This window comes from Synchiropus splendidus, chromosome 10 (genome assembly GCF_027744825.2).
Source record: "Synchiropus splendidus isolate RoL2022-P1 chromosome 10, RoL_Sspl_1.0, whole genome shotgun sequence".
In the NCBI taxonomy this organism is placed as follows: Eukaryota; Metazoa; Chordata; class Actinopteri; order Syngnathiformes; family Callionymidae; genus Synchiropus; species Synchiropus splendidus.
In genome coordinates, this window is record NC_071343.1 from 7,865,366 (window position 1) to 7,891,606 (window position 26,241).

Consider the following 26,241-nt stretch of genomic DNA (forward strand, 5'->3'; position numbering starts at 1 on the left):
CACGTCGAATTAAAGTTTTGTTTTTCATTTAACCTGCATGTACCACTTCAGATGAAACTGAGGTCTCACTTTCACGGAGAAGCTCGTGATCTTTGCTGACTTAGGAACTGCACCTGCATGTTCCGCTCTCAGTAATGAGCAGTAGCTTCCTGTCTAATGTGATTCTAATGTGCTTTTACACTGAGCAGTGGAAGTGGGAATTTGAGTTTGGTGGGTTGATAATCATATTAGAAGGGTCGGTTTCCAAAAGGCTGGAGTCGTGTTATGTGTCTGAAAACTTCGGCTAAGCAGGTCGACTTCAGTGTTTTAATTTCTCAATCGTCCGCAGGCTGTTGGAGGTTGTTCCCAGTCACCTGGTCCACAGTGCAACATGGAGCCTCAAATGAAAATATTCAAGTGTACTCACGCCTTGGTTTGGGCTTTCAACAATGTCTGCATTTAGACGCCGCAGAAAACAGCCTGATGTATTTTTCATCGCCATCTACGGGTCTGTCAGAGTGATGAAATTGTTTAAGACATCCAAAGTAAATGTTTCCACCACGAGAGTCACAGAAATTCCTTCTTGCATCCATCTCCACTTCCTTCGACAAACACTTTTTTCGCCCCCTAACGCTTGTGCTACCGGGCTGTAACAACACTAGTCAACCTCGGTGCCAAATCCCCAAATGGGAATTGCTTGAGTCAGTGCTGTTACCTTTGCTAAATTTGGTGTGAGATGTAGGAGAAGAAAAGCGCTCCATCAATCACGGCACAGAGGCAGCGGGACGCACAATCTCTGCGCCAACAAGCATTTCCTGGGTGAGATGATGGGAAAACTTTGCAGTGCTGTCAGGGGATTCTTGCTGGTGAGCGCACCCCAAAGTTTCCGCGCAGAGTCAAACAAATATAAGCCTTATTAGCCATGTCTCTTTCCCTGAGTCAATAGTTACATGTAATAACTTGTTTTCGCAATTTACAAGACGAATTTATGATCTTCTAACCACCTTATCTGAACTACGCACTCATTCGCAAAAATGTTTATTTTAAAATGCATTTATATCAACTTCTACTACACCCTTGATATCTGCTGTTTTTGCATTTGAAGTTGCACCCTGGTCACTTAATACTCTTACTTTACAGCTCTGAAAATAAAAATCACTAAGCTTTAAAATTAATACTCCTCGTTCTGCTACTGCAACTTGTGGTTTTGGTGTTGTTCCAAAGTAATATTTACACCCACAAACCTTTTTAAAGGTTCAGTTGCTCTTGTTTGTGTGTTGTGCAAGTAGATTCTGCAGTTCCTTCTGCTATAGGACTGAGGTCATTAATATCAATGATATTTCAAAAGCAAACATTTCAAGATTTTCATCAATGGACTTGGAAAAAGTGTTTCTCATGTTAAAGCAACCCGATGCTCATTTAGGGACAGTTGAGAACCAATATGGTCTCCCTTGCCTTGCTGGTAGTGGGTGAGACGGGAAAATAAACTTGTCCTCCACAAAACTGGTCATAGATTTTGGGGGCAGAATTTGTGAGGGCAGTAAATGGGCTTTCTGTTTGAAGACCTTAAGATGCCTGCCCTTTTGCAGATGGTGCGTTCCTGCTCGCTCCACAAACGGAGATCCCCCAACTACCCCGGGAATGTCTCACAGCCGAGTGTGAAGCAGCTAGGAGGAATCAGCTCAGCCCTAAATCCAGCTACATGGTCCTCAATGGGGCAGTTTCCTGTTCAGCTAGGATATGAGATCCTTCCCCAAGTGGGGGAGCCAACATGTGCCTGTGTTGGGAGACCCACATGCAGAGTGTTTCTGGTGCCTCCAGAAATCAGGATGCTTGTTTAGCCTGGCGAAAGAAGGGAAATTCTCTCAATATGCCATTCATTGCGACATTACTGGTGGCCTCTTGGTAGTGACTGAAAAAAAACTACTGGAACAAGTACAGAACTTTCATGTATGATCAATAACCATATTTAATCTACTTACACGTAAACAAACCAAAACCTTGTGAAATGACGTGAAACCATGTGATCATCGCAAAGATATTTATTTGTCATCGAAAAGTCCAACCAGCAGCAGAACCAGGTGCAAGTCATATCCATCAAATTTGAGTAAAAAAAGGAAAGGAAATACACTGAAAAAAAAAAAAAAAAAACTGAATAAAATAAATACAACAAAACCATGTCTAAATACCATACAATAAAAATAATATATTTTATTTAACTCCAAAGGAGATACAAGTAAAGTGTAAATAAAATTATTGCCATAAAATGTTCTAATTAATTTTCAAAACTGCTTCAACTGCTGCTTTCATGAACAGTTTTTACTGTTGGAGGGGCGGCATCACTTTCTTCATCATTTACAGCTGCCAAGTCAATTCAGTGACACACTGCTGCCACCATACGTGGGAAGTGTATTAAAGCTGAGCATCTCAGGGCCCCAAGGTGTAAAACAAAAAAACTTTTGGCGGCCCTCTAGGGGGCGTTGGCGGCCCAACCCCGACTCTAAGGCTAAGAATCACTGTCCTAGAGTTTGTGTCAAAGTTAAGGCCCAGGGGCCAACAACCATTTTATGTGGCCCGCAAGATGATATCCATAAATACGAGCAAATCCAACTGCTATTTCAAGCCTGCCAGATCACTTTTGATCCATGGTATCAAGACTGACAAAGACTAGAGGTTTTGTTTTCAACAGGCTGTTTTCTAGCAAGTAGAAATGAATTTGGATGGAATTTCCCCCCCAAAAGTTGTTGCAGATGGCTGGTAATGGAGAGATGAAGGAGTACATTTGAGGTCAAGATGCCACCTCAGTTCCACTCAGTCGACTGGTTCCTAAATTGTCTCAAGCCTTGTTGCATACCTATGCCATACTGGAGTGATGTCTGCTCTAGATTGTCCTGGAAAGACTTGTTGTTACCCCAGAAGCACCGGGAAAGGTTTCTCCAGGGGTTGAAATCTGGGGCAGACGGGTGCTTCTGCTCCCTGACCTTGGAAAAGTCGAAGGAAATGAATGGGTTTATTATTTCTATTCCACTTCTGACACCTGAAATGCCAGGGTCGCGGGGAACTAGCACAATCACAGCTGTCATCAGTCGCCAACTTCTTATGTCTTGTTATCGTGAACCTGCAGTGTGTGCGGCTTGACCGTCGCAGATGGAGGCTAAAGCTTCTTTACATGGCAGTAGTCACCCAGACAATGACAAACACCTCAGGCTTCTAAAACTTCTACTGGATAGACAAACAATCTCCTGACGCAGTCTCCGTTTAAAAGCCGTGCATGGGACGAAGCTGTTGACTTGATCCGCACAATTACCTAGCTGCACCCCACAACCACGGCTTTGATTTGTTGTTCTGAAATTTCTCAAGTTTACACACACAGCGGTCTCCGAATTAGGAGTTGTTGTTTTTTTGTGCCGCAGCACTGTCCCTAGTTGAGCCATCACAGCTCTCATTGGGCGTCTCTGCCGGCACCGTTCAGGCAAAGACGTTCTGGAGAAAGCCTTTCAAAATACTGCCGTGACGGATTCACCTTTGATCTCAACGTGGAGTTAAGTGGTTTCTGCAGTTTTATTTTCACATTTCAGCCGAGACGTTTTTGTGTTGATAACAAACATCATTAGGAGGGAAGCACCCAGGCGATCACTGTTGAGTTCATTAACTTTTAATTTTCCCTCAATTCCTTCGGCAGCTGCCACCAATGGATGTTGTGGATTTTTTTATTTTTTTTTGAGCCGTCTGCGAGTCAGTGGCGCCGAGACAAAGCCTACGCTTGCCTCAACGATTTGTTCATTTATGCCGTTCACAAGCGCAGCTGCAGATTTACAACTCCAAACTCATTTAGAAACAATGTGAGTTCACACGCAGGAAAACAAATGCAAGTCTCTCAGACGCCGCCGAACAAATGTTTATTGATTGAAGCGGATGTCGAAAGCTTTTCGTCTTAGGTGATTTGTTTTGGAGCGAGAGTCTGGCCGAATCTTATTTCCTTCACTGACGGAAAAGCAAATCATTTATGATATTTAAATGATCATTAATGATGAGACGTCATTCCTGTCTCTGATGTATTGGGTTTAACACATTCTTTACAGGTACACTTTCATTTTTATAATGTTATTTGTATGACTATCACCTCGCTTGTGTGCTAGCTACCAAACCTGTTTAAGAGTTTGGCAAACATGACCAATAATACTTGGTCATGAAAATGATCTGTCGGATTATTGTTATTGGTCTTGATGACTGAGAGGATTTAAGGCAGCCTGGGGTTTGAACTAAAATACAGAAACAGGGCTGTATTTATGAATGATTTTTGGAAAAGGTACCGTTAATATTTTTGCTTGCATTTAAGTGCTTCAGCTACAGTTCTCTGTGGTTGATATGTAGCTCACGCTGCGCAGAAATCCAGCCGCGAAAGCAGATAAAATGACTGGAAAGATGGATATTTTCTGCAGTGCAGCAGTTTAGACAAGAGGCATAAACAAAGAGATGATGTGTTCCCCACAGAGACCCTTCCTCTGATCGTTGCTGATGTGATAACTCATTCAAAAGAGCCGCTCCCTTGTCTTTTTTTCCTTGAAGAGATGCGATTATGGCAGCTCCTATGTGTTTTGATTTCAATGATTTTTTTTTTTAATGGAATGATGTGACTTCGGGGGATTTAAAGCTGTATTGAAAATTCTTCTGCCAACAGAGCCTCTGGGAATGTCATGACATATGTGACATTCTTGCAATGGCCATTTGAATACAGAGTGGTGTTCTTTGCTTAAATGTTTCTCAGTTTTATAAGTAAAAACTCCTCACGTTCAATATGCCGCACTGCATCGAATGTCCCATATATTAAAGAATGTCTAAAAAATCACAAATAATTTCCTTTTGTGAGCCATTTTTCCCTGCTAACCACAAGTACATCAAAAGTCTGTCAACATTACAATTCCACCAAGCTCTTTTGGTTCATCTGGATGAGTTGAAAGACAGTTTAAACAAAACAAAATATATTGGTTTCAACTGGCAAATAAATTTTCATTAAGTATTTTAGTATTGGTTTGTTCGTCGATCTGAAGTGGAGTGGAAATGAGATTTCAGACTGCAAGAAAGTGTATTTTGCATCTGCAATTCTGTCCTTTCGATCCAAATATTACGAGAACACATGAGGATGTAACAATCCAGAATTTTGCAGCTCTTTATTCCATTACAAGCTAATACAAAACTGAAGGTGCAACACATATCAGTCTCCACACTGACTTCGCAAGTTGACAACTAGTGATGTGCTGGTGAGGCTTCATGAAACTCGTTCAGTAGTTGGTGCTCTCGGTTTAAAAATAGAGTTTCATTGAAATGGTTGTAGAAATCCAAAGATTTTAGAGCAGAGAACACTTGAAATTTCACAAATTTTAATTTTGTGTCCCCCTTTTCTGAGTCCAGTAGGTGGCACTGTCACTCAAAATTGTTGTTCAAATCCAGAGATATTAGAGCCGAGAGTGCCATCTTGTGGGCTCTGAAAATCAGGACACTGTTTCATGAAGCCTCACCATCCCATCACTACCTGAAAACCCTGTGTAAAATTGTGTGAGAAACGCAGCCCTCAGGTGAAATGGTCGCTTTTTTATCTGCAAAACTGACCAACAAATTCCATTTTTTTAAGCTCACTGCAAATATATTTGATCCGCTGACTGATCATTTCACCCTTTCAGTGTGGGTCTATCTTGATGCTCATGACAGGTCCTTCCTCTCTTCCAGGTCTACACCAGGTATGGGAAGTGCTACACATTTAATGGAAACAAGACCTCATCTAGAAAAACTAAGCAGGGTGGAATGGGAAACGGCCTGGAGATCATGTTGGATATTCAGCAGGATGAGTACCTGCCGATCTGGAGAGAGACCAGTAAGTCCACACATTGGGAGTAATCCCACTTTTAAATGGCACCGCCACCTTCCTGTTTGTGCTGGTCGCAGTCAGTCTGTGATTCATTCAGATGAAGGGCGTTATTGCCACTGGGTAAGGTCCGCTTTGTAACAGGAAATACCTGAACAAAGTGGACAAGAAGGGTGTGGAGCTGCGTAGCAGCTGCCACATACGATGAATCCCCACCAGCTTATTTTCAAACATGACACAGTTTGCCATTAGCTTCAAACATCAAGCTGTCAGATGCAGCTGGAATTCCCTTGTACTCTCTCAGTGAGACGCTCCGCGCTCTGCTTCATTTTACAGATGAGACATCCCTGGAGGCCGGCATTCGGGTTCAGATTCACAGTCAGGACGAGCCCCCGTACATTCACCAGCTGGGCTTCGGTGTCTCCCCGGGCTTCCAGACCTTCGTTTCATGTCAGGAGCAGAGGGTGGGTGTTGTTCTGCAGACCGACCGTGCCGGACCCGACCGGGCTCTAATAAATCTCTGTGTGTTTAGCTGACCTACCTGCCCCAGCCCTGGGGCAACTGCCGCTCCTCCAGCAAGGAGAAGTTCCCAGGGTACGACAAGTACAGCATCAGCGCCTGCCGGCTGCTCTGCGAAACCAATGAGGTCGTCCGAGTTTGCAACTGCAGGATGGTGCACATGCCCGGTAAGATCGGATTTCGCCAATGAAGACTCACATCTAGGCTCACGAACCATCTCACCTTGCATTGGTCTCATAAATAACTTTGACTTGCATTTCAGTTGACCAGTATTTCTTCCACCTGAGACCTCATTATTGTTCTGATTGATGACTAAAATTGATTCCATCTTTGCCATTGTTTATGGTCGATAGAAAGATAGAGATGGATCCATGGTGAGAACATTCATTTTTGCTGATGATATCAGCGGCTTTATGTTTGGTGCTTTGCCAAAATGGATCGATGAGTCAGCATCTTATAGGAGCAAAATGTTCGCTTCTTCTTTTGTTCTCTTTATCATCTGCAGGCGTCTTAGTGAATGGCCAGCCAGTAGTGCTGAGTAGATGAGGCTTCATGAAACAGTGTCATCATTTTCAGAGCTCAGTAGGTGGCGCCCTTGATTTAAAAATAATATGTGCTTCATTGAAATGTTTTCCAATACAGAGCTTTTACAACATTGAGTGCCATCTAGTGGCATGTGAAAATGAGGACACTGTTTCATGAAGCCTCATCGGCTCGTCATTGTAGAATCGCATTTGGACAATTTACTGCAGGGCTGTGAAATACAAACACACAGACTGCCAAAGTTCTAAACACAAAAAACTGTCACTCCATCAACAGGAAGTATGAGTCAGTTATTGGTTTTGTCTTTTACTTTCGAGAGCAAAATCTAGCTACCATTATGTGTGTTAGCCTTCCTTCCCCAAACACACTGCCTGGTAACACTAACCCTTGCTCTTAAATTGCCTTCCATCTCTTCGATCAAGTTTAAGGCTTCAGTTTTCACATGAAGGGCCACATGAAATGAGATGGTGGGCCAGATTTGTCCCCTGGGCTTTGATCTGTCAGTTAACCTTGTGATGTTTGGGAACACAATTGCAGGTATAGCACTAAATTTGATTCATTCACATGTTTTTTTACTTTCACTGGAGCAATGGCATTGGTGATTGATTTATGAAGCTTCATGAAACAGTGCCCTCGTTTTCAGATGGCACTCTCTGCTCTAGAATCTTTGGATTTGAACTTCCATTTCCGTGGAAGCGCTTATCATTTTTAAACCAAGAGCACCACATACTGAGCTCTGAAAAAAATAGGACACTGTTTCATGATGTGATGGGCTGATGAGGCTTCATGAAACAGTGCCCTCATTTTCAGAGCTCAGTAGGTGGAGCTCTCGCTTTAAAAATGATGAGAGGTTTCATTGGAATGCTGGTTCAAATCCAGAGATTTTAAAGCAGAGAGTGCCATATAGAAAATGAGGACACTCATGAGGTTTCATGAAGCCTCATCAGCCCGTCACTACTACATCACTGTTCATTGATGTAGCTCTTTATTTTACAGGTTTCTTGACTTAAAACTAAAAAAATGTTATATTGAGATAACTTCACATCAACAATGGAGCACATACTAACCTTTTAAAGGTCCTTTAAATGGTTCTTCTTTGAGCTTTTAGACTTATTTGATGAGTTTTCTTCTTCGTTTTATTCTACGTTTTCTCTTTTAGTCTACACTACAGGCTCCCAGTGAGTGTACTTGAGCCCGCCTTAGTTAACTCGCAGGCTTCTTCTGATCACCTCCCAAGAGACAAATGAACAAACAATCTCACGAAGTGCAGTGGAAACAAATATTGGGAATCATCTCATCGCGCATTTATACCTTCCATTTACAAGCTGCATCGCGAACTCAAATCCAAAGAGACAAATCATTACTAATCGAATCCCGGGAAGAGCGAGCGGAACAGGCGGGCGACTCTGCAAAACTTCACCGACCAACTCTAATGCAGTTGCATTGATTTTCCACTGCGTTATCAGGTGCGCTAAATGTTCCTGCACAAAAGCAATATCAGGCAGAGACATCCATTTTGCGCTCACACCAATCAACACCAGAAAAATGATTCCCAACGACAAGGTGAAGAGTTAAGACACCAGTTCGGCTGACGGAGATAAGAGCCCCAAAACCATTTTGCTACCCAGACATGATATGTTTTATTTATCAATTCAGATATAATTCATGAAGGAGCTTGACTTCAGCATTGGCACCATCTAAATTTAGAAGAGCGCTTCTGCCAGATAGCAGGTTCCTCATATGACTGTACTGCACTTATCAGCCAGGAAGGTAATTTATTGTTGAATATTAAGCGCCACACATTTCTCCATAAGGCTCCGGAGAGCAATTGTTTAAAAAGCTTGTCGTGGGACCGGGAGGTTTGTGAATTGAAAGTCTTTTCCATCCTCTGTGTGGCCGCAGCCGGCTTTGTTAATGAGACGTAAGAGCACTTCGCCTCGCAGAGACGGCGATATCATCTATTTGCCTGCTACAGTCTTTTTGTATCGGGCGTAAATGGTGTCAAGCTCATGGTTATTCATTTCGCTGTTTTCATACGACTGTCTTGCTTTTATCAGCAGTGGCTGTTTGTATTCTCATTCAAGCTTTCAACATGTCTGTTGACCGCTTTTATTTCATTGTTAAAATGTGACCCTAAACTGTGGAAGAATACTCTTATTTCAGCAAAACAGGTCGCAATCCTGACTGTATTTCTTCAGTAAATGTTTTTTAATGCTGAATAAACCAGTTCCAGAACATGGCTTCATCTTCTCAAAGCAAAAGAACTGCTTTACCCAGGGAGATGATACTTTTGAAGGAAAATAGTCAAGGTTTCTTAGTCATCGTTTTTGGAATATTAAAAAGAGAATTCAATGAAATTATGAATGAGGCTGTGAGATAAAGATAAAATGTTGACAATAATAATAACATGAAGATATTCTTTTTCTCATTTGGAACTATATAAATAAAAAAACAACCATGTCACTTGAAATGACGTAGCAGGCCAGATTTCCTCCCAGTCCTTTAGTGTGACTCACCATTTTGAGTCATCAAGACAGTGAGAAACAAAAACACACCACAGGGAAAGACATAAAATTGCAGAAAAATGCTACATTATAAGCGTCAAGTTTTTTTTACCCTAAACATCTTTTAATAAATACATTTAAGACACTTAATTGTCTGGGATCTCAACTCAAAATATAAAATCTATTTACTTTTTTATTAGTTATTCAATTTTTTAAGGCCCTTTACAAGTAAGTAATGATGGATTGATGCAGATTCACGAAACAGTGTCCACATTTTTGTGCTCAGTAGGTGGCGCTCTTGGTTTAGCTGACAATGGTTGTTCAAATCAAAAGCCTTTGGATCTGAGAGCACCATCCAGTGCGATGTGAAATTGGATACACTGTTTCACGAAGCCTCATAAACCCGTCGTTTTACAAGGAAGATCAAGTGTAGCTACAGCTAAACTTAACTAAAGGTAGATGTCATTCGTCCTAAAATGCATCCAGGTCCTCGTGGATACATTTTTAAGCTGAGTAAGAGATGCTTTCGCACTGATCTGCAGTTACAGAAAAGGTTTCGAAAGTTTGAGTTTGTTTTGAAATGCCAAGGACAGAGTGTGTCCAAGGTCCACATTCATCCTGTGACATCCTTCCACGAAGTACATCAGCAGTTCAAGAGGTTGTTACATTTATAAGAGTCAAAATCTAAAGTCTAAATTAAGTCTGAGTCTAAATTAAATTAAAATTCCTGAATTTTGCTCTGTTTTGGTCCCAACTGCAGACACATAACTCTAAAAGTAGACAATGATGCCACCTAGAGGTGCCATGGCCTATGTGGTCCAGCAAAAGTTCAAAAGAGGGAAACCAAAGTTTCCGATGTCATGACCTGCCAATTCACCCGTGTTGCTTATATTGCTAAATATACTCCGAGGGATGAAGTATTAGGACTTTAAAAAGACCGTGAGGACTGCAGCACAGTAGCCATAGAAGCAAAACCATGTTTTCCTACATTTGGGCCAATTCCAGATGAATCTTTTATTATCACAGTTCCTTCCTATATTGGGACGACAACTCCCCAAAATCTGCCAGCGTCTTCCTGTTCTTGATGTGAGAACGCAACGCAGAGGCTCGGAAAATTGAAAAACATTTAATAAATCATTAATCTTTTACATCCAAGTTAATGGTGTAAGGTGATTTATGTTCTGTCAAATCGGGGGTGAGGAGAGTCGCTTCTTTTTGTTTGCCCGTTGGCTTCGAAGTAACTTAAAGGCATTTAGTTTCACATCAGCAAAAGCTTTGTCTTTCGGCATTTCTGTCAGGGGTGGCCGCAGCAAGTCGCCCTCACGCGTCACACCTCTTCCTTCAGCTCATCCATGAACCAGAGTGGTGGTCCTCCTCTCCTTCTGTTGCCTGGTATCTCCATGTCCTGCTCCAACATGCTCTTTGTCTCCCCCTCTGTCCACATGTCAAACCATCTGAGTCTGGCAACCTAACTGCACCTCCAAACTTCTCCATGAGCTGTGTCTCTGTTGTGCTCCTTTCTAATCTTGTCCTTCCTCGTCACTCCAACTTTGACTCAACTTTGAACTCTGAGCCATACACCATGGCAAATCTGACAACTGTCCTTTATACCATAGCTGCGACTCATGATGGGCCGATGAGGCTTCATGAAACAGTGTTGTCACTTTCAGAGCTCAGTCGGTGGTCTCACTTTAAAAATAATGAAAGGTTTCATTGAAATGGTTGTTCAAATCCACAGATTCTAGAGCAAAGACCGCCATCTCTGAAAATGAGGGCACTGTTTCATGAAGCCTCATCAGCCCATCACTAGCTGCCACCAGACATAAGCCAAAATATACTAAACACTCATTCTGCACATCAATCTCATAAATATTTGTGTGCCAGTGGAATTAACCGGAAAATGAAAACATCCATGACAGCAAACTAAATGAAAAAAAAGTGCTGCTGATGGCATATTTCTAAAGCTCATTTAACCCCACAATGTAACCGTCGCCTCATTGTATTTGTGTTGAAGACGAAGAAAAGCTGTCAGAGCTTGTGTGTTTCCAGGTCAGAGAAATGTATGAGAACTTTTTTCTTTAAAAAAAAAATCTTGCAGTTGGATGCAAGACTAAAAGTGAAAGTCACTGCACTTCTGGACATATCAGATCAGATTTTCTTGCTAACTAACAACATTTACTAAGGGAGGACAGTCAAGCCTCGGTCTTTTGGAACAAGGAAATGAAAATCCGTCACTTATCCAACGTCGTGTTGCAGCCAGAGCTGACCTGAACGCTCTTTTCCAACCCTTCTGCAGAGATGCTCTGAACTATGAAACCAACTTCCTCCATCATTTTAATAGTCTCATAACTTATAATGAGAAAAGAGAGGAACTTTCTGAGACTGTCGTGACAGAATGGTGAAACAGTGCTCTAATTCTCAGAGCCCACTAGATGGCCCTCTCTGCTCTAAAATCCCTGGTTTTTGAGCAGCCATTTCAATGAAACCGCTCATCGGTAGGCGCAATCTACCGAGCTCTAAAAATGACACTGTTTCATATTATTTTTCTGAATTTTTATTATTTTTTCCCCAATTGGATTAACTCTACAGTTGTTGGAGTAGCCACAAAAGGCATTGGAAGTTTTAATAAAATGTTTCAATTACAGGCAAGTCAAAAGTCACTCTCCTAGCAAATGTGATGGGCTCCTGAGGCTTCATGAAACAGTGTCCTTATTTTCAGTGCCCACTACGTGGCACTCTCTGCTCTAAAATCTTCAGATTTGAACAACCATTTTAATGGACCCTCTCATCAAAAGCAAGAGCGCCACCTACTGAGCTCTGAAAATGAAGCCTCATCAGCTCATCACTAGTATGGTTGCATGGCAGAAAGAAGAATGATGACTTGTTTGCTGTACCCGTTATTTCAGCCTCTCAATTCTTGCTTTTATGCTCCAAAAAAGTCTTTCCAATAAAGAGAGATATCCACCAATGTATTGCTAATGTGAGGTGTAGTCGGGCACAGTGAATAAAGGGCGTCTATAGGGTATGATTCATTGTCTTCTTCTTTTTCTTCCGGCTTCTCCCTTCAGAAGTCGCCACAGCGGATCGTCCTCCTCCATCTCACCCTGTCCTCTGCTTCCTCTTCTCTCAAACCTTCAAACCTCATGTCCTCCTTCACCACCTCCATAAATCTCCTCTTTGGCCTTCCTCTCCACCTTCTGCCTGGCAGTTCCAACCTCAACATCTTCTTCTGCTCCTTCTCCTCCTTCTTCTTCTCCTCCTCCTCCTTCTTCTCCTTCTTCTTGGCCACAGCGGACCATCTTCTTCCATCTCACCCTGTCCTCTGCTTCCTCTTCTCTCAAACCTTCAAACCTCATGTCCTCTTTCACCACCTCCATAACTCTCCTCTTTGGCCTTCCTCTCCACCTTCTGCCTGGCAGTTCCAACCTCAACATCTTCTTCTTCTCCTTCTTCTTTTCCTCCTTCTTCGTTCTCTTCCGGCTTCTCCCTTCAGTGGTGGCCACAGCGGATCATCTTCCTCCATCTCACCCTGTCTTCTGCTTCCTCTTCTCTCAAACCTACAAACCTCATGTCCTCCTTCACCACCTCCATCAATCTCCTCTTTGGCCTTCCTCTCCACCTTCTGCCTGACAGTTCCAACCTCAACATCTTCCTACCAATGTACTGGCTCTCTCTCCTCTGTACATGTCCAAACCATCTCCATCTAGCCTCTCTGACTTGGTCTCCTAAACACCAGGTTCCTGATCCTATCCATCCTGCTCACTCCCAGAGAGAACCACTAACTACTGAAAAAAAAAAAAAAAAAAAAAAAAGTAAGGTTTTACTTATGCAGCAGAAATCTATCCTGAACTAATATTTCCCTTTGACATCCTAAAGTAAACAACTGGAAGTGCTCTCAGCCAATTGCTTGTCCTGCTAATGAAAGCGTGGTGTAAATGGACCTGGCGATGGATCCAGTTCATGTGAGAGAGAATCACTGATTGGCTTTTAAACGCTTTCTTTTCGGGGGGGAAAAAAAAAGCCTCGGGACGCAGACGGCATATTTCATTTCGCGACGCAATCGAGGGCAGGCACCCCCGAAATTGGGCCGTGCTCGATGATAGGAGCGGCCCGTGATGTTCCTGCCTTCGTTTGCAGACGAATGACGAATTGCTCCGGTTGGTTCCCAGTGTTGCCGACTCAGGTCACTGATCACTTTGCTGCTGATTGATCAGAGTCATTTGTGCGTCTCTTTTTCCAGGAACTGCAGCTATCTGTCCTCCCAGCAAAATCAACTGTGTCGACAAAGCACTCGGTAAGAAACAATCTTGCCTTCAATTCCTGACCAAAACGGAAGTAAATACAGGGAAAAAAGATACTTTCAAAGGAAACATGTCCCTCATGAATCATAAATAACCATTGACTGTGGAACTGAGAAGGAAACTGAATCATTTTGCGTTTGAACCAAAGTGCTGCAGGTGGAACTTGATGAGAATGTAAACTTCATTTGGATTGTTAAATAAAGTCATTTTAATATTGATTTATTTTGCCTCGATTTTGCCCTCAGTAGAGCTTCCTTCTATGACTGACGCCATATACAGATGACAAGCTGCTCTCGCTTCCAAATTTTCTTCGCCAATAAATCCCAATTTGACTCGATGAGTCAGATGCCAAAGAAGGTAGCATTTCCAGTTGGCTCGACCCCTGACCCCCAAGGTCGCTATGCTCTGCCTTGTTTTCCCCCTCTTATTTATTGTTGGTTTGCCGAGCGGCGGCTTTTGGGATACGATAATTCTCTGTTTATCTTTTCTTTTGTTTCTGTTGTGTGTAATGCCCATCTGGCTTGGCTTATGACTCACCATAATCGATTTGGATCTCAAACGTATTTCCCACTTCAAAACAAATCGGTTAAATGAAATTGAAATGTTTCTTCCATCCATCCATACCGGCAATCTGGGGCAAAACTGGTGTTCCCAGCAGAGTGGCAGTCGTGCCCACCTAGCTGGAGACAGAGCCGAGACCAAGATCAATGACAGGAGTCAGACCGAGACCAAACTGGATACAGAATGCAGAAGCATTAGGTCTATTAGGGCACAATCACTCAAGGGTAAAATGTGTGTGCCGCAAGCGTTGTACTGCTGATGGCACCTTTCCTCAGCATGGCACGGCTGGAGGCAGAGTACACACAGCGGCACACGCCCAAAAAGTCCCAAGGGCAATATGAAGTGACGTGTATATGGAGCGACCAATTCACATAACATGGCAGCGGCGAGGGATTACTCTGGTCTGACAGGGAGGTGCAGAGTTTGCTCCAGATTTGGGCGGAAAACGTCATCCAGTAGCAGCTGGACAAGACACGTTAGACCACCTTCTTACTCTCTCTCGGACACGGTCGACCATTTGGGTCGCTAACGTGTGATACGAGAGAAAGTCAACAAACGGAAGAGTAGTCCTGGCTACTAAAATGTCCCTGTTGTCCTATCCAAAATTGTTTTTAAGTAAAGTACTTTGGTATCCTGGAAATCTATCCACACTTCAGATTCAAACTTGGTTTCAAGTCAGCTACGGAGCTCCCTCGGTTTGAAGGGTTCATTTCAAGTGGTGAACGGCGAGTGCCCTCGGTCCGAGTACACTACACAGACACGTGAACATGCAAAACCCAGTGTTAGGGTGAGACATGGGACACAGCCTTGATGGTCTTGACCACAACACTAGGTCGCAGGACACATCACCCAGGGAGGCGTCCAAGTATCACTCAAGCGGACTTTATATAAAGAGGGTATTTCACACAACACTCAAGGTGGTTGTAAGGATTTAAATCAAAATGCAGTTCGCTGAACTAGCAAAGGTGCCTGAACCGGCTCATTCACACGCAGGAAGTTAGGTCCGAGAGGTACACAATCATCTCTGCGAGATAGCAGCAAGGAAACATCCTCTGTGGTCAGAAACAAAAGTCTGCCTCTGGCAAAGACAGGAGAGGCGCCACCAGCCGCGCTAATGCTAATGAAATGTATTTTAATAACCAACACAATTGGGCTTTTTGGAAGCTGGGGAGCAATATTCGTGATATCTGATGTGTGAACAAAACAGCGCCACAACGTACAGCTATAAATAGTCTTCTTCATATTTGATGGTTCATTCAAGTGTAAATGTATTCCTCAGGAATATGACTTTGGACTATCGGCGGCTCTCATTTGATGCTTTGGAGATTTCATTCATTCACGTTTTACTTTGGCGATATAATTACATTTCTGGCAAATTTGAAAGAGTCCAATTATAATTTGGGGAGATGGCCACCGTGAAATGTCTTTGGGATTATTACGTCTTTTGACTGCCGGTCGCTGCTCAATGTCCACCCCAATATGAGCAAGTAAAAGGTCAGTTTTATATTAAAAATTCAACAATGGAAGTCTTTAAGCTGTGAAAGGTAGTTTTATCTGTATTTAAAATTGTTCTCTGATGCATACAAAGAGGTTTCGTGACTTTTATACGGAGAAAAATCGCTGGGTCGATGCTTCACACCTCCATCCAGCTGCTTTGTTGAGGCAATATTTCACTGTCACCATGGATGAGACTAGTCAGACCTGGGTCAAGTACTGCTCAGGGGCCACGTTTGGCACTTTGAATCTGTGCATTCTTCATGAAGTAAGAACAAAACTATAAAATGGATCGCAAAGAAATGTTTAAGACAGATTACAAACTTTTTTGTTTGTTAATTTTTATTTATTTTTATTCTTCTTTTCATTTCGGCTTCTCCCTTCAGGGGTGGATCATCTTCCTCCATCTCCCCCTGTCCTCTGCTTCCTCTTCTCTCAAACCTACAAACCTCATGTCCTCCTTCACCACCTCCATAAATCTCCTCTTTGACCTTCCTCTCCACCTTCTGCCTGGCAGTTCCAACCCTTTTATTTATTACTTTTATAAAATTTTATTTATTTATTTTTTATCATTTATTAGTTTAAACAAAACCTTTTTTAGGACTTTTTTTGTTTTCTTTTTATTTGGTCTTATTGTCCCTCATGATAAACAGAATTTAAATTGGGTTAAAGTGCCTTTAAATCAGATCTAAATGCCGGTATTCTAGTTCAGTAAGTATTTTATTCAGTAAGTATTTTATGGTTTATAGTTAGACATTTTTGGAAATTACTTTTATTGTGTAATTACACAAGTTGATTTCCACCATTATCCATGCTATTTTTTTAGTTTTTCACAAGATATTATGGTGTAATTACACTTGTAACCTTCAGCCACTATGCTTTCGAGTACAGTTTTTACATTTTCTCATCATATTAAAGATGCTTTTCTCTCTTTTTGTTTCATTCTGAAGCATACCTTCAATAGGGAGTCAAGGTTTTACGCCCAGATGTGATGAGGATTTCTGTCACTTTTCTGAGACTCTGAGTAGAGCTACCGTTTCTCTACATAAAAAAGTGGAGCTAGGGATGATGACATAGCTTGTCACTGCCACCTAGTGGATGTCTTTGGCAATTTCAAATAAATGAAACCAAACAGCAGTGGTGAAGAAACTCTGATTTAGTGGGACTTTCTCCGCAGCTCCTGAAGACTATGCAAACCAATAAACAATATCTCTGACGGTAACTTGTGTCTCTCTGTTTGTGTTGTGCTGCAGCTCAGTTACAGAAGACCACGGGGGACACCTGTCCATGCGAGACGCCTTGTAATCTGACACGTTACGGTAAAGAGCTCTCCATGGTCAAAATCCCCAGCAAGGGCTCAGCCCGCTATCTCTCCAGGAAATACGACAAGTCGGAGGACTACATCAGGTATGACGGGGGGAACCTTCGGGTGTAAAATAAACTCACTTATGAGCAGCCGTGTGACTCTCACTAGAAAGGACCATTAACGCTGACCTCCATTCTGTTATCACTGACGGAGGACGTAAAACAAAAATCCATTATATTTTCATAATGCTGCTTTATGGGTTGTCGTGAAGTGCTGTCTTGCTCCGCCGTTGAAAATATTCATCTCTGTCAAGCTCAATATTTTCTCCATAAAAAGGTGTCTGGTTACAGCCACAGCAAAACTAAATGCAGATATCTCACTGTGTTTATCGCTATTGTTGACCGCACTGACCTCTCAGCCACCATCCAGAAACATAGAGGTTTAAAGTTTCCGACGCAAAATCTCAGTTGGGGCTTGGCATTATCCTGCCACCTATTTCCATGGTGGACATTTGCTGGAAATCTTTGAAGTTGGAAGAGATTAGATGCTACTAACACTTGAGAAGAAGTTGTGACATAACTGTTCCTTTACTCCAGTGCACAAAATTAAAATTAAAATTAAAATATATGTTTGATCCTATAGAAAAACACAACGCTCCCTCAAATAAAACTTTTATTAGTCCTTTATTTATTTATTTATTTTCTATATTTTCTATATATTTGACTGCAACTGTTTCACTACCTTCTCCAGCAAATGCTTGAGATCCATGATTCAGATCCATGAAGTCATAAAAATGAGGTCAGAACTTCACTGTCTGAGCCATTGAACTTAGTGCATCCAATATTTACAAAAAATAAAATATGAAGACATTTTTTTAGTGTCATTTTTTAAATATACCTCCCACAAAACTGTTCTGTGCGTATGTTGACTGGTATCAAATCATTTTTTACAAACATTTTTTTATAAAATGGTGATGCATTATATAATAAATATTTCACTTTATTTCATCGTGGAATGTCAACCTGTGATGAAGGTGAATGTATCAGGAGGTTTAATATGATAAATGGAAGGCAATTTTAACGTAATTTTGAACTGTTATTTTCTGTTAATAATAACTTAACATAACAAATAATTCCACATTTTCATATTCAATTAAACAAAAATATGTTGAACAAAAACAATAAATAAATTATATTTAGTTAAATGAAATATGATGTTTAAATTATACTTAATAATACATTTTACTTTTGAAATATTGGTAATGATGTGAATATATTATGATGATGAAAATACCCGATATCAACAAAATATCACATTGTGTGATAACTTTTTGTTATTTGTTTATGGGTGGAATGCAAAAAAAAAGATAATATTGCAGTTTTGAAGGTGTATATTTTGGAGGCTAGCAAGCTTTCATTGGAGCTGGCCTCTATACACATGACCCAGTGACCCAGTTCTCGATGACCTCCAATAACACATGTGCAGCGGAGAATATCCCAGGCTCCAAACTGTCATGCAGTCCAATGTCATGCAACTCACACACACACACACACACACTCTGAGAGCGCAGTAAATACACACAGCAGCATTAATAGAGGACTGACATCAAACGCCTCATTGTTCTTGATGTATTCACTCAGTGCGCGCTGAACCTTCTCCCCCTACGTCCACGTGGGAGTCAGATTCACGCTTGACTTCCATGTCACCAAATTTAAAGAGAATATTTGAATGGACAATTCCTTGTTAAATAAACAAATGAGGCTAATGAGCACCGTGTTTGTGTTTGCTGTTGTTATCCTGACATGAACTCTGTAAGACCGTAATCCCATAATCACGGGGAGGGGGGGGGGACGATGGGGGGGTCCCATCTGTTTTTAAGGAGTTAATGGCCTTTAATGTGGCCTCGCCCTCGAGGCAACACTGCAACCTCCGTGACTCCTCGGGATAAGGACACCCATGCTAAAATAGCTCAGACTTGTTTGCAGGGAAGCAGTATGTTGCATCTTGAATGCGACAGTCTTGCCAAACCAAATCCGACTCTTCTGACTTACACAGCTGCGTCACGTTCGATTTGTCGTGTTACACCACAGTGAAAGATGTGTTAATGTGAACGTGGGTCAGGAAAAGTCGCTCGTAAGGTCTGCTCTTTTCTGACCTACTTTTCATCATGAGATTCTCTCCGTGTTCATTGTGCCGTTGAAACACGGCTCTTTAAATGTTGAACTTCTAATCTTCCTTCCCGTCGCCGCGCACTCACATCTAGGGAAGCGGCAGAGCTTGTGTGCGAGGGAGTCTTTATAACGACAGAATGATGGAGGAGAGGAGCAGTCTGTTCCGTGGAGTCAATAAATTTACTTGCACTCCTTCACTTTGTCCAGTCGTAAACGCAGGAAAAAGGTGTTCGCACTTCACTTATCCATATTGCAGCAACAGCAGAGACAAGCAGGTTCAACAAGAGCAGTGAAATATCTAGTCAGGTTGCAGCTGCAGTGGTAGAGCGAATAAGTACACGACAGCTCGAGAGTGAACTGAATTGATCAGTGTTGCGCTGTAGTTTACAGGGCTTCATGATATGAGCCAAAATGATAAACACAAGTAATTTAATTCATATTTAATCACCAATATTAATCACTATTTTTCATGATGCCAGGGGAAAAAACTATATTTTAATTTACTTATGAAAATGCTTTCAAATGCACGTTCAATATGAATAAATAATAATTCATAAAAAGAGAAGTTATTTAATTAAACCAATCAAGAATTTAGGATTTACTGAGGACCAAGGGAATAAATATCTATATACAGTGGTACCTCGGTTCTCGACCACAATCCGTTCCAGACGGCCGTTCGAGAAGCGATTTGTTCGAAATCTGAATTGATTTTTCCCATTACAATGAATGGAAAAAGAAATAATGCGTTCCAAGCCTTAAAATAGGCTTTTGTAGGAGTGAATGTAGAGTGTCTGCTGCAGGTGGCTGTTCCTCTATGTGTGTGGCCGCTGCATGTGGGAGGGGTTGCCGAGTGAGTGACGTCTCTCCAGAAGTGAAGAGGTGCCCGGTGCGTGTCCAGCTCTGAATGTGCGCTTCTGTGCAGTTTGGCTGTGACAAAGTCATAAACCAAGTCACGCTCTGTCCCAGACTCGCCTCATCCCTGTCCCAGCTCCAGCCCACAACAGGACATCAAACCCTGGAGTGTGTGTGGAGAGCGAGCACCTCCCCTGTGACACTCTACCACGGTCCAGTGTGGAGACAGGAAAGGTTTTACACCTCAATATGAAGAAAAAACAGCCAGTAAATGTATCTAACGGGACACGTCTGCATACAGAGGCTGCGTTATACACAATAACAAAGTGTGTCGTGGGTCAGCTGATCGGTCCACGCACATTATGTTTTTTCCGGCTTTATTCGCCGGCGTTCGAGTTCAGGATTTTGTTTGAAATCCGAAGCAAAAAAATCTCTAAATTTTTGTTCGAACTCCAATTTGTTCGAATTCCGGGACGTTCGAAAACCGAGGTACCACTCTATCTATATTTAGCTATCACAAAGTGATGTCATGATCATTGACAAACATGAAATTTACTCTGAATGGCTCTCAATTAGGTCACAATCCCTGTAGATACAAATATAGCCAACGATCAAACACACAAAAAACAATTATAAAAATACATATGTACATGTGTTTATATACATATAATATATATTATTATTCAAATATAGACAGGGAAAAAAAGAGATTAGAAAATCTGAAAAAAAAAAAAATTATATATATATATATATATAGTGTGCATATATATATGTGTGTGTGTGTGTCATATTTTGAATCCTAAAAAGGTATCAAGTTATCTGTGTAACAACAGGGTGCTATATTTTAACACTTGAGCTATTTGAACACTTTTGAGCTATTTGCTTATTTGCAAGTTTGTCATACTTTTTTCTAAATCAAATGTTGTTCTTGCTCAAGCCAAATGTTGTTTATTATTGTGATAAACGTCACAATTTTGTATTTCTATTTTTGACAATGAAGTTGGTTCCATATGACGGTTCCAAAAAAAACTTCTACTTCAGCTGACAATAGTTGGTGATGCAATATCTGCTTGTTCTTGCTGGAGTTTAAAACCATAAAATATATCTATATTTTGACCCTGACTTCAGTGCTACACCTCTAGTGGGGATTTGAAGCATCTTGTCTGTAGGTTAGATCTCATAAAGTTTAAATTGAAGTCATTATTATTCCAGTTGAGGCACCATGAGGAGAGCAGAACTAAACCGTGTCAATCAAAAAGACTCACCTGCTTGCTGAGAGCCGGCTCGTCTCCTTATCTCCCTGTCATCAGGCAGATCAGTGTGAACCGCCGCAGGCATGAAAATGACAACAAAACAGTGCAGCGTGCTTAAGGAGTTCTTTGCAGTTTACTTCTCTGTCTCAGTCGGTGTTTGATACCTCCATTCCTTGTTTTTTCCAGAGACAATTTTCTGGTTCTGGATATCTTCTTTGAAGCTCTAAATTATGAGACCATCGAGCAGAAGAAAGCCTACGACGTGGCGGGTTTATTAGGTGAGATCTGGCACCGCGCCGAATGGCGTTAAACACGCTTGCTGATGTTTCGTTGTGTTTTATTTCAGGGGACATCGGCGGACAGATGGGCTTGTTCATCGGAGCCAGCATTTTGACAATCTTAGAAATCCTGGATTATGTATACGAGGTACAGCACCCCTCTTAATTACACATACGATGCTGAATCTGCAGGCAAGCATGTGACCTGAGGCACCTCATTTCAACACTTTCAGTGGTCCTCAAGCAACAGCCCTTTTTCTCTGCTTGAGAAAAGTGCCTTCAACGTCTTCTCCTTCCTCAAATTCAAGAGTGTTTTGGCATCTGACAGGGGATTGAATCGAGCTCCCGTGAGAAGTGCTCTCAGATCTATAGCGCGGCGCTCAAAAGTGCCCAACGTGGATCCTCCCATCGCAGCCAAATACGGTGTCTGTGACACCAGGCATGAGCCAGATGGGTAAAATAACAGTGTTTGGACTGTTGCTGACGTTGTTTGGAACATGAGCACAGCTGAAAAAACAACGTTGCTTCTGGTCTGACGTTGGTCTGTCAACATAATACGATTAAATGATTACCACTACTTCATTTTCGGAGCTCACATGGTGGCGCTCTTGGTTTGAAAATAATAGCAGGATTTAGACTCGAGAGTGCCATGTAGTTTTAGTTTAAAATGTGAATGCTGTTTCATGACGCCTCATCAGCCCATCACAAGTCACGGGTCATGTGACCAGAAGTAATAGAAATGAATGGGGAGACCTTCAGACCCTTTGTCAATCCAAATGAACCGATCCAATATCAAGAATAAGTTTAAGAATTTTCGTCCCTCAAAAATGTGTACGTGTCTAGATAAAAAGTTGGTGAGGTATTAGAAGAAGGTGACAATTAGTATTGAAAAAATTGAGCTGTGGACCTATGAAGAGAGTGAGACCTCGTGGATTTTGTAGAATCTCTGACAAGGTCATGAGAAGCATTTTCACTCCCCACAAGGACAGAATGCTCATAAATTTAAGGGTTTATTCTCACTCTATCAGTTCTTACCAGTCAGAAAAAGTTTCATTTTCATTCGTTCAACCTTTAGATCAGAAATGTGAACTACAGTTTCTGGGTATATTTGGAGAGTTTGATTTGATTTCCATGCTGAAGAAGCAAGTCGCGGCCCAGTTCACGGTCCACACGCGCATCATGAACTAAATCATCTCCCCGGCTGTATCCGCCCTGAGCTCTGCAGTCGGCTGTCGGCTCAAAGCCAAGCGCATGAATAAAGGCAAAATCAGAGGGAGGGATTCTTACATGGACATCAGAGTGAATAACTCCCATCTCCCTTCCCCGCCGTGCGGCCTAAATCAGGTGATCAAGCAGCGGTTACAGCGTCTGCTGAGGCCTCAGAAGGAGGAGAAGAAGAGCAAGCAGCAGACCAGCACAGTCGCGACGGTGAATCTGGAGGAAATGAAGACCAAGGTACCTCGCGTCCCGCACTGTTCTCCGCCTGTAGCCATGTTGTCGTCTCTGCCAAGTACAAAAGAATAATTCAGGCAGAGGCATGATACGTTCAAAATAATGAAGCCCATAATACGCCTAATTAATCCCAACTGCGGTGGAAGCACAGCTTTCCTCGGAGGCTGGATCTACTGTGAGCCCAAAATTCCTCTCCAACAAGTGATTCGTAACAGCAGCTCTGTCTCCATTAAATGGCCACGGCAATCGTTCTTTTCAATAATTGCACCAGCGATTGGTTTGCTTACCGATGAATAAGTCACGTCGCGGCTAGCTATCTGCTGCGTTTCCAAAATAAATGTGCGACATATGACACTGCGTCTATCCGTTATGAAATGAATCCGAGCGGGACAGATGTGAGGCTGGATGCAAATGAGGAGTTTCAAAATAATGATGCCATTGTTTTTGTCTATTTATTTTGCGTCTTTCATTTGTTCATATTCCATTTCCTTTATCATATGTCCTTTTTATAGACGCATCTACATTGTGGACTGCACAAGGTAAAAAATAAATAAATAATATGTTTAAAAAATTGTATGTTAAAAAAAAGACAAACAGTGTGTGTGTGTATATATATATATATATACACTATTTGTCTTTTTTTTAACATATGCAATTTTATTTTCATACCTATTTTTACCATACATTTTTGCCAATTTTATGGACTTGTTAATTTTGAATTATTCATTACAGAATTTTTTTATTCTGACAAATATAAATTATGATTCATTTATTTTAAAATTATGAATTTGAATATTCCTCTCATCGAGCCCCACGTCTAATATAAGTGTTTTTCAACAACAATAATATTTGTAGTATTAGCTCTGAAGATAATTATACAGTATTATATTTATATTTTTGTACAGTGGTATATTTTTTGTTTGTTTTTTTAATTACAATTTTTAATTTCTGATCTAACTGTAGGTATTTCTGTAGCGATACATAAGAATAAGACTTTTTTCTGTAGTTATTTAGTTATATTATTATTATTATTAAATTATTTCACAAATGTTTCGGCTTTGTTTTAAAACATTAAAAACATTAATTTTCACCAGAACTTATTTATTTATTTTCACTAGTTTGTAAATATTTAGCTCACCACTTCTATAGACAATTTGAAATGCAATGTATATATTTGGATGGTGGGAGAAAGCCACAGTGGACCAAAGGTTGCTCACAGGAGTTAGAATTATGGTTATGAGTGTTGACTGACTAGAAAAACATGGCCCCCCGTGTTTAAACCGCCCTTTCTCCGCAGGAGCCCAATGATCTCTCCCGGAGTCACCCAGAGGGGGCTTACGCCAACACCATGCTGCCGAACCACCACCTCCCTCAGACCCTCCCTCATCCACACGCTCACACTCTCCAACACCCGCGTCCTCATCATCACACCGGACGTCACGGCGTGTTCGAGGACTTCGCCTGCTAGAATCAAACACCCGTCTGCGCGAGGATCGACGACAGACCTTCTTTGTTCCCGTCTGCTGTCACCAGTGAAAAGCTACAGCCAAAGCCAAACACCAAACTGCTACCAAGCCACACGTATGCACATGATGTAGGCACAAATCAGACGTCACTGTCCGGGAAGAACCCTCGCGTCAAGGTCCCCACTTCAGAGGGCCACTATTGGGAACATCACCGGAAGGAAGAGGACTGCATGTCACTTTCAGTGCGACAATAAAACGATTATTTTATCAGCATCGTTTCAGAGTTCAGAACAATCATTGCTTCTTACAATATTAAGTCACCAAGAGGAGTTTTACCAAGGGAGTTTTAGATTCACACTATGTAATACTGCTGCCTTACGTTGGAACCGCGCTGACTATTACACATAACAGATCTGCATTTATCATGAAATTCAGATTTAATTTTACTCACCTGCTGTCAGAATGAATAGAATAAATGAGCCTTTTTCTGTTGCATTTGATACATTTAATGCACCTGTTTTATTTTAAAATAAAGCAGCATTATCACATAGCGCAACCTCAGTATTCATGGGAAAAAATGCACATTATCTGAAGGATATGTAATTATATAAAGAGATGTTACAATCAGCTGTATATGTTATATATTGTATACAAAACGACAATAACCAAATCATATTTGTGTTTCACTCATTCAGAATATAAAGGGAGTCATTTAGTCAGAAATGTTTGATGAAATGGTCTGATTTTCCGTGGAGACAGCAGCATCTTTCCACACGCCGATTCGTGGTCGAGGTGTTAGAACAAGTAGCATTGTATATTGTAATATCCACATTGTAAAGCCGACTCAAATAGGAAAAGGTTTTAAGGTTCTGTTTGGATAGTTGCTGTTTATAATGATTTACTGCTGTAATATTAAGTTATTTATACAGTTTTAGAGGATAATGAAGATTTTATATGACAAATAAATCACAATTGTAGCGATTGCTGTACACTTCCAAATCTGCAGATGTGTTCTGGAAAACGTAAATACATTTGTACAGACAACAAAATATGACTTGTTTTTGTTTGTTGTTGTTTCATGTGAAAATGAGTGTCTGTGTTGTGGGATTCAGAAGATCATGTTGGTTGGGGACCTTGTGTTGCGTTGGCGTCAAGCTGAGATGGATCATCGGGATTCACCATGACCTGCTCTTGGTGAAGAAAGAGCTGAGCCAGAAGGCAAATCTCTCACTTTACCTGTTGGTCTGCAGTTCAACTTCAACCTGTGAATTCTAGGACCTTAGACAAGAGAGAGGTGGCCAAGGTTTTCCCTGCACGGTATCTGGACTCCTGTATAAAGATAAGCTCGGCAACTCAGCCAACCAGATGAGGTTCAGAGTAGAGCCTTGCTCCTCCACCAAGAGAAAGCATCTGGTCAAGCTGTCTCTTCTGAGGTGTTCTAGGCCAATGGAAGGAGGTCATGCTAGAGGGATTGCGTCTTTCGCTTAGCCTGGGATCAGCTCCGTATGAGGTATAGACCTGGAAATGTCGACTACCTTAGTTCTCAGCATGTGGGAAAAATCCTCACCGTAATGGGACTAACTATCATAGACCCAAAAACAGTAGATGTCATAAAAAATAAGAGCACACATTTTGGCAAGTGAAGTGCCTCTTGGCTCCTTCTACGTAGACATAAAAATTAAAATCCATTTAAAAAATA

General features: G+C 41.5%; 1 protein-coding gene across 1 annotated transcript in view; it reads left to right on the forward strand.

Moving 5' to 3' along the window:
- The window catches only part of asic4a (acid-sensing (proton-gated) ion channel family member 4a), a 110,520-nt gene extending 84,942 nt beyond the window's left edge, over positions 1 to 25,578 (forward strand). The window contains exons 2-10 of the mRNA XM_053876833.1: positions 5,707 to 5,851; positions 6,179 to 6,306; positions 6,375 to 6,528; positions 13,649 to 13,702; positions 17,018 to 17,171; positions 21,533 to 21,624; positions 21,693 to 21,772; positions 22,969 to 23,079; positions 24,374 to 25,578. Coding sequence (XP_053732808.1) covers positions 5,707 to 5,851; positions 6,179 to 6,306; positions 6,375 to 6,528; positions 13,649 to 13,702; positions 17,018 to 17,171; positions 21,533 to 21,624; positions 21,693 to 21,772; positions 22,969 to 23,079; positions 24,374 to 24,544 — 1,089 coding nt within the window. The 3' untranslated portion in view covers positions 24,545 to 25,578. The remainder of the gene's footprint in view (positions 1 to 5,706; positions 5,852 to 6,178; positions 6,307 to 6,374; positions 6,529 to 13,648; positions 13,703 to 17,017; positions 17,172 to 21,532; positions 21,625 to 21,692; positions 21,773 to 22,968; positions 23,080 to 24,373) is intronic.
- The last annotated feature ends 663 nt before the right edge of the window (positions 25,579 to 26,241 follow it).